Raw genomic sequence first — 8902 nt, forward strand, 5'->3', positions numbered from 1 at the left:
CTCAGTTCGTAATCTTGTGGCTTGTGGGTTCGAGCCCCGCGTCAGGCTCTGTGCTGACAGCCCAGAGCCTGGAGCTGCTTCAGATTCTGTGTCTCCCTCTCTCTCTGCCCCTCCCCTGCTCATGCTCTGTCTCTCTCTAAAATAAACATTCAAAAAATATTTTTAAAGAAATCTCAAAAACCAGACTTACGAACAAAGGTTTTAAGCAAAAAACAGTAACTTTCCTTGGGCTTACACTGTGATGTTCCAAACTTCTTCAGAAACGGTCTGTGTTCCACAGGGGGCAGTGAATGTGTTCTGGCACTTTCATCACCAAGCACCGGTCACAGGCTTTAAAGAGATTGAGGTTGGTTTCCGTGTGGTTACCGGTGTGGGATGATTCCCAAGATGTAGGCAGTGAAAAAATGGGGGACAGAACCGGAGTGACCACTGTATTTCCATTTGTAATAAAAATATGTACACACTTAGTAGACGTTTATACTTGCATGTTTAGCCACTCAACACGTGTGTGGAGGGGGGCTGGTCTGTGCCAGGCACTGTTGAAGGCGCTGGGGACACAGCGATGGAGAGTGGCAGGAAAGCCCGACCCTCACAGCGCATCCTCACAGGGTGTCCCGGCCACGCCTGCGTCTGAGAGGAGAGCTGTCAGCCAGAGAGACACAGGAGCAGGGGACACTTTTCATTACACCTCCATCGTGTGAGGGGCTGGACGGGGGCCCCCAAAAAGAAACCCTGAAACCCTAGCCCCCAGCACCTGTGAATGGTGATCTTACTTGCAAATAGGTTCTTTGCAGGTGGAATCAAGTTAGAATGAAGTCGTTAGAGTGGCCGAACCAATGCCAAGGACTGGTGACTTTCTAAGAAAGGGAGCTGAGGACCCAGACCCACCCAGAGGAGGCAGATTGGAGGGCTGTGGCCACCAGCCAAGGGCACTGCGGGGGCTTCAGAAGGAGCGCGGTGCAGCCCACGCTTTCCGCAGGGTCCAGGCTGCTGGCGTCCGAAGCGAATGCCAAGTGCACACATTCTGTGGTTTCAAGCCCTCCGATTTGCGTAGACCTTTTAAATTACATACTGTACCTACCATATGCCAGATACACACCTATTTCACTTTTTTTATTAAAAAACAATTTTTTTAACATTTATTTTTGGGGAGGGAGGGGCAGAGAGAGAGAGAGAGAGGGAGAGAGGGAGACACAGAATCCGAAGCAGGCTCCACACTGTCAGCGCAGAGCCTGATGTGGTGCTTGAACTTACCAACCTGAGCTGAAGTGATTCATTCAACTGAGCCACCCAGGCGCCCCTGGAGCTACGTTAAATTTTTAAGATAAAACTTTTCGTGGCCTCTTAGTACGCTGCTATGCTAAAGGACTTCATTGTTACTCATGGCCATGTTTTACCCGGTTCCGTTCCCTAAAAACAAATCTATCTCCTTGCTGTTCTCTTCGGTTAGGATGAGGGGGGCTGCAGGGGGCTAAGTGGGAGTCTGAGCTGGAGGGTCTCCCCCTGCGTGCACACGTGCTGCAGGGGCAGGGGAGGGGGAGCAAAGCCGAGGACAGAACCTGGAAAGACAGGAAAACACCGCGTCACCCCCGGCCACCCCTCTGCGCACCATCATAAGCTGCTACCCGATGACCCACTGCTCAGAGCTCTGCCAAGGCCAGAGGTGGGGGTGGAAGGGGCATGAGGGCTGAGGAGCACCCGGGGACACCTGCCCCTCCGCCCCCCCAAGAGCCCTCTGGCCCCCGGAGGCCAAGGCAGCGGCTCTTACAGAGAAGCGCACACGGGAGTGGGCTAAACGGCGTTGAAAGAGGCGGTCCCCCCGGCGTCCTCGGTCAGCACGAGCCAGGGGACCGGGCAGCTGGCCTGGGGGGTCCTTCCCTGGCTCGCTGGTCCCGCTCCCCCCCGCATGAGGTGCGCGGGGGAAGGAAGGGGGCCTCGCACTCGGAAGAGACCACAGAGCAGCTCGCTCACGCGGGCCGAGGCGGGGGCATTGTCTTGCTTTGAAACCCCCCAGATTGTATTTTGCTGAAGCCTGCACTTTCTTCTGTGTGAATGGCACTTAAAATCTGTTTGTAATGGAACTGATTGTATCCAGCTGTCACCAACCGCTCCCGTGCCGCCGGAAGACAGCTGGCCGCGTGCCACACGACTCAGGCTCTTACTTCAGACAGGGGGCTGACGCTCTAGCTCCCGCCAGACTCTGCCCGACTGATTTCCCTTGTGAACTAGACAAAGGGGGGTGGCACAGGGGCTGGGGCTCGGGGACGACCACGTCAGGAAGATGTGCCATTTCCAGCCGGCGACGTGGACGGAGGGTGGGCGGCCCGCTTTCCGGGCAGAGGCCAAAAGCAGTCACAAATGACACTTCAAGTGGCTTTTCCTGGGCACTCCCCTGACAAAGATTTCCGGGCCTAACTCTGGACAGTGACCACTGGTCCCTTCCAACTGAAAGCACGTGACTGTGGCTTCATAAGATAGGAAATAGAGTAATAATAAGCACGAAAAGGGAAGAAAACGTTCAGTAAACAGAGACCACTTCTTTTTTATGATTTTATTTTTGAGAGCGAGCGAGCGAGCAAGTGAGTGCACGGGCACCTGAGCGGAGGGGCAGAGGGAGGGAGAGAGAGAGAATCCCAAGGCGGCTTCACACTCCGTGCAGAGCCTGACGTGGAGCTTGAGCCCACGACCCTGGATCGTGATCTGAGCCGAAGTCAAGAGTTGGACGCTCAAACCACGGAGCCGGCCCGGCGCCCTAGCCGGGGACCACGTCCACCACGAAAGCAAAACCCGCATAAAGGCACATTTTAACAACCGCCCAGCTGTTGGGACGCGGAGGTGAGGGTGGGCGCATTCGCTCAACACCACAGCCGGGCAGAAGCTGCTGGCTTAGGTGAAAGAAATGAGGATCCCCACACGCCTTTCCGATGCATCTGGCCCAGCTGGGGGAAGGGGCCACTGCACACCCACGGCCTGTCTCAGGGACGGCACTTCTGCGACACGAAGTGAGCCCGAGCCCGTGAGGCCCGCAGTGTGACCGTGATGGCTCTGAGCACAGAGGGGGAACGTCACTGGTCCAGACTCACGCTGCTCACTCATGGCAGGGCCCCCACCAGAACGTGAGTCCTACTCCCCAGGCTGGCCTCCGTCCCACACCGACCCCACCGGGCTCTTCTCCGGGCGCCCGCCCAGCCCTGTGCCCCCCGAGGGCTTCCCAAGGTCGTGACAGATGGCTGCCCAGGGCCAGGGGACTATGTGCGGGACTCTGTTAGCCGACAGGCGTGGAAACCTCTGTAGGGCATGACTGCCTAGGGTTTCCTGTCCTGAAAGATCGTTTTGGGGGCCAGGGGCCCGGAGCAGGTGGCAGGTCCACGAAGGTCGAGCTGGTCTGACTCTTGGGGTTCAGGACAAAGATGGTGGGGACTCTAGCTTAGAGGCAGGTGGCGGTGACTGGGAGTTGGGAGATGAGATGTCTGCTGCTGGAGTGGGGAGGGGTGGGGTGGGCCGGGGGGTGGAGTGGGAGGCAGGTGGGCAGGGGGGTGGCCCCATTCCTGGCTTTGGCAACAGTGTAGGGGGTGAGCCCCGAGCCACGGAGGGGCCCGGGAGGCGCAGGACACGCTAAGAGGACACAAACAGAGGACGTGCCAAGAACTTGCCAGTAGGACACCCAGGAAAAGACGCTCAGCAGGGCTATACCGATCGGGCAGTGAGATGTACTGATCAGAGGTGACGGATTCTGGCTCCAGTCAACGCGATCAGATGCAACAGACCTCACATTTAAAGGACACAAAAAGGGGCGCGGGGGGGCTCAGTCGGTTGAGCATTCAGCTTCGGCTCAGGCCACGATCTCACAGTTCGAGAGTTTGAGCCTCGTGTCAGTACAGAGCCTGCTTCAGGTCCTCTGTCCACCAGTCTCTCCCCCTCCCCTGCTTGCACTCTCGCTCTAAAATAAAACAATTTAATGACAGCAGCACACGGAGGACCTTGAGGAAGGAGGCGAGAGCAAGCAGAGACAGAGGCTGGGGTGGGCACAGAGACGAAGGGCTTGAAGAGGGCAGACCAGTGAGCAGGTCACGAGAGGAGGAGGCACACAGATCCCCGGAGGGTGGAGGGGGCTGGCCTCAGAGCAAAGGTGGGGTGCCGGCCCCTCCCGAGGGAAAGGGGCGCATCTCCTGGGTCTCCAGTCTGTGGTGGTCCCCACAGGCCAAGCCTAAGTCGTCCTGTCTTCCGCCGACGCACCTGACTTCCTTCCCCAACTCCCACCCCTGCTGGCCACTCCGCAGGAGAACCGCTGGACGGGAACCAGCACCCCCTGGGAACGTTGGAGATGCACCCTCTTTGTCCCCACCACCTGCTGAGTCAGGCTCTGGGGGAGATGGGGCCTAGCAACGTGGGTGTCTGAACGACCCCCTGGTGGTTGTGATGCACATTCTCATCTGAGGCTCGCTTGGGTCCAGGACAGCGCTTCTTGGCACCGGCTGCCCAGGACTCCCACGGGGAGGTTCTAAGCCCCGATGCCCAAGCCCCCCCCGCAGATTCCAACGTCGCCGTATTGGTCTGGAATAGCCTGCCCAGCGGATTCTGCAGCCCAAGTAATGGGACCGCCGGGTCTGGGGGAGGCAGGGACAGTAGGGACGGGAGAGCAGGGGGCTCCTGTGGTTTGTGGTTCTAATTCGGAGGGGCAGGGGGTTCCTGGAGTGGGATCAGAAACCATTTCCAAGGATAAGTGGCAGCCGGGCAGGAGGGGAGCAACAGCGTTTGGAAAGACCACTGAAGGGGCTGGCAGGGCGGGTCCTGATGCAGAGGTGAGGGAGGAAGGAGGGGGTCCAAGCTCACGTGTGGCCAGGGGGAGGGGCCGGGGGAACCATGCTGCTGAGCACCTACTGAGAGCTGGTGTCCTCACAGCCCCAAGGGGCTCCTTCTCCCCAGCCGTGCCTGTCTACACCAAGGCTGTCCACACCACCGAGACTCCGGGCAGGGGTTGGCACTCTGGCCTTTATCTAGACCGGAGGGCACACTCGCCGCTACAGTGACCCCAGCCAGTTCCCTGGGCGGGGCCCAACGCCTGGACTTTTCCGAATCCCAGGATTCAGAGGTCACAGCTCACCTACATCTCACACCTGTGACTCCCCGCGGTTCGTGTTCCAAGAACACACGAATTCCCCAGGCGTGACCGTGTGACAGCCCCTCTCACCCGCCGGCCTCCTCGGTACACTGTCTGGTTCTACCACTCAACTGGCCGCCCAGGCCGGAGCTGCCCCACCCACACCCCGAACCTTCCACTCCTGTCACGCCTCCTCTCGATTCCAGCACCCCCCCTCCCTGCAGCCGTCAACGCGGGCCTGGGACAAATGTCAGCGTGTGGACGGGTGGTCCTCACCTGCCCTGTCCCCCCACCCCCACCATCCTCCAGAGTCTGCAGCGCAAACCGGACCTCGCAAACCCTTGCTGCACACAACGCTGGAGCTCACGGGAACTCCCATGAACAGGGCCCGCACGACGTGGTTCACGCCAAAATCATCACCCAAAACACACCCCGTGCTTTGCCGACAGACACCCTTGTGGTTCCCGCCCAGACCGCCGGTCCCTGCCCCGGAGACCACAGGCCACCTGGGAAATTCAGCTTTCTGCTCATCTTTACACGCACACCCAGCACCTCTAGTTTGGAAAAGTGACCACGATGAAAAAGATGTGGTCCTGCCTCTATGCCCGCTGTGCCCGGGGTCAGAGTGGACCCCCAGCCTGCCGTGGCCCAGCCTGATTCAGGAAGTACGGGCACAGTCCTGGGTTTGACGGGCATGTCTGGGTGGGAGCTCGGGGGAGACACTGCAGGGAAGGACGAGGGAAGGAGCCACAGGGCTCAGGGAACAGGCCTGCCTGGTGGTGTCCGCCGAGTACTTGGGACTGAACCCACTTGCTGGAAGCCTGCCTCCGCCCAGGGCCGAGTCTGCTTCCGTCTCCCACTCACAGGTGCTGCTCTGGCCAAACGTAACCTCGCGGTCACGGTCACGGGCGCCTGTGCAGGGACCTGCCGCCCACTGGCCTCCCGCAACTTCCAGACCCGCCCGCTCAGCAGACGGCTCGGCCTGAGGAACCAGCACTTTCCACACGAGCCCCAACTGAGTCCCCGTGCGGACCCCGAGCGCCAGGGCAAGCAAAGCCAGCCTCCCTCGCCTCGCCCTCCAGGCGGAGGGGGGGCCCGTCTGCCCACGAGGGGCTGGAGGGGCGCTGCCCGCGCGGCTGCACCTGCCGAGCTGGGACGGTCCCCAACCCGAGGTCGGTGACACCCTTGCCGACTGAAGAAAAGGCACAGTTCGTAAAGCCGTAACACCTACGTTTTGCTCGCCTCTCTCCGCGCAGAGCCAAGCACTAAAGTGCTATCCAGTTAAAGAGACACCGTAACAAACCCCAAAGAGCAGCAAACCTCAGGGGAATGACGGGGTGTCCGAGAATCCTCCACACAGTGCTCGCTGCAAATCACCCACAACGCTTGGCGGCCTCTTCAGAGGGCTCCTCTGTCTCGAATTCAAACACACGTGTTTATTAACACACTCGAATGAATCCTTTGATCCCTCTTTATCCTTCACAAAGACCCGTTCCCGCTTTTCCCACGCGCTGACGGTGTTACGTCGTTAGGTACTCACACGGCCCCTAGAGTCTGGGCTGATTCTCCGGGGCCATCCTCTCCCCTTCCCGGTGTGGCGGGGCCCCTCTGCGGGAGCTCAGGGCTCACCCCGGCCAGCACCGCCCCCCACCCTACGGGCCTCTCCGCGGGAAGGGGCTTCATAATCACACAGCGGAGAAGGGGACGGCCTGGTTTGAAGAGGGAGCGAGGAAAGAGACAAACTCTGTGCTGCCGACAATGAACTTCCCTTTCCAACGGCAGAACATTCCAGAAAAATAGGGCCATACAAGAACGGAGATCCACACTGCAAGAGGAGGGAAGAAAAGCCCTGGCCATAAAGGCACCTGGCAGGTGACAAAGCCCTAGAACGCGGGGGGCTGGGACACCCCTCCTCCACGAACAAGGTTCCGGCCCCTGAAGAGGCAAACGGCCCCCCCCCCGCCCGACCCCAGGCGGCGCAGCCCCCCACGCGCCTCCTGCGGGACCAGAGGCAGCCCCAGAGCGGGCCGTTCTCCCCGCCTTTTCCAAAGAGAAATAGAAAAACAGGGGAGCCCCAGAAAGAACCAGCGCCACGGAAAAACTAGCCCATCCCTCCCGGTGGGAAACGTCGTACTTCTTCTGACCCCACTGCCCCCCTGCCCCGGAGTGCGCCACGAGGCCCGGGAACAAGGTGGCACAGGGGTGCGGACCAGAGCTTCGGCGGGCTCGGGCCGCACGCACGGACGGGTCCACACAGGCGTCCGTCCACTGCCACGCGGACGTCCCCAAGAGGCGAGGGAGCGCGGACGCACGGCGGGGAGTCGCCCCAGGGGTCACTGCCACGCCCGCCCCTGCTGGGTCCCGCGTGTGCGCTCCGGGACGCCACCTCGACTGCGGGTTTCCCAGGTTTATTGAGTCACAAGTTCGCAGGCACAGCTTGGGCAAGACAAGAAAGCGACCTTCTCGAGTTGTACAATCGTGGAAGTTCTGAAGCGCTCACGGGCGCAAGCAGCCGCGGCCCGGGCCGCGAACCGGGGGAGGAAGTGGATTGCTAAGGGCACCGCCGACCCGGGCGGACGGAAGTCTGCCGTTCAGTAGGAATGGAAAGGAGGGTCTACCCCAAGACCACCACCTGGACGAGGGCCCGCGGGCTGCTGCCGCTGCGGGGGAAGGACCGGCGAAGCCACCTCAGGGCAAACAGCCGCACGGGCACAGGCGTCGGCGCATCCGCTGGAGGCCCCTGCTCTCCCGCGCCGCCCCGAGTCTCTTGCACGGGCTGCCCTGGGCTTACCCTCCGAGGGGACACGTAAGGCAGAGACAGGGCCCCCGCCCCGCGCAGACCGGGAGGCCGGGACCAGACGGCGGCAACGGCCACCAGCAGCAGGGCCTGGCCGTGATCCATCCGCACTGTCCCCGCGGACCTCGTGCGTCGCCGGCCTGGCGTCCCGCCGCCTGCTGTATGCACGCTTCACGCTCTGTCACGTGTGTGCTGTGACCCCACACGCCCCCGTCCAAGGCAGCCCGGGGCCCCTGTGGGCCGGCCTCCTGCAGCGGCTCGCGGTGCTGGTCTCCGGAAGCTGTGGGACACAGGACGTCGGTCCTGAAGAGACGGTCACCCCTGGGGGCCCACCCACACCGCCAACGCCGCCGTCGGATGGAGCCATTCGGTCCCCCACATGCACTGCGCAGTCACACACACCACACGCCTGCCGCACGCCCACACGCCACACACACCCCAGGTTAACGTACCCCCCCACACACACACGCAGGAGACACGCCCCAGTGCACCGCACACACCCCCCCGCACACACCCGCGCACCCCCCCCCGCAGGCACACCCACCATCTCGACAGCAGCGCACTCAGCGGCGGTAGCTGAGGCTGGTGGCCTTAGCCGGGTGAGTCACAGACCAAAAGTTCCGTCTACTCTGAAGTTTCTGGAAGGCGTTGAAGTTTCTTTTTCTCTCTCTCTTGAATCTCTTCACCTTCTTCTCCTGCATCAAGGACCGCAGGCGTCACAATTCCCACAGAGGGTCGCGCCCGCTCCCGCAGCTCCTCGTGATGCCCTAACTACGTGGGGGCAGGCGTCCCAAGGCGCCACCAAACCGACCGGCTTTCTCTGCGTGTGGCCCGTGGGACGCGTCCCCACCGTCCCCACTTCGCTCGGGAAGGAACGAAGCAACAGGGGACAGACGACCCGTCCGGGCCGCTCGCGTTCAGAGCGGCCGGGCTGGCATCGCGCCCACCGCCCCGAAGGGCCAAGTCCGCCCGGGGCCGGCCCTCCGCGGCGCCCCCGCGACGCC

At 61.6% G+C, this 8902-nt stretch overlaps 1 protein-coding gene across 5 annotated transcripts in view; it reads right to left on the reverse strand.

Annotated features, from left to right (window-relative positions):
• Positions 1–7493: 7493 nt before the first annotated feature.
• USP36 (ubiquitin specific peptidase 36) overlaps positions 7494–8902 on the reverse strand; it is a 30782-nt gene continuing 29373 nt past the window's right edge. For all 5 annotated transcript variants that reach the window (XR_003904390.1, XM_029927212.1, XM_029927211.1 and 2 more), the window contains 2 exons: positions 8443–8593; positions 7494–8178 (listed from right to left, as the gene is read on the reverse strand). Coding sequence is in view for 4 of the 5 variants with exons in the window: in XM_029927212.1 (XP_029783072.1) it covers positions 8462–8593 (132 nt within the window). In the remaining variant the exon portion in view is untranslated. The remainder of the gene's footprint in view (positions 8179–8442; positions 8594–8902) is intronic.

This window comes from Suricata suricatta, chromosome 17 (genome assembly GCF_006229205.1).
Source record: "Suricata suricatta isolate VVHF042 chromosome 17, meerkat_22Aug2017_6uvM2_HiC, whole genome shotgun sequence".
NCBI lineage: Eukaryota > Metazoa > Chordata > Mammalia > Carnivora > Herpestidae > Suricata > Suricata suricatta.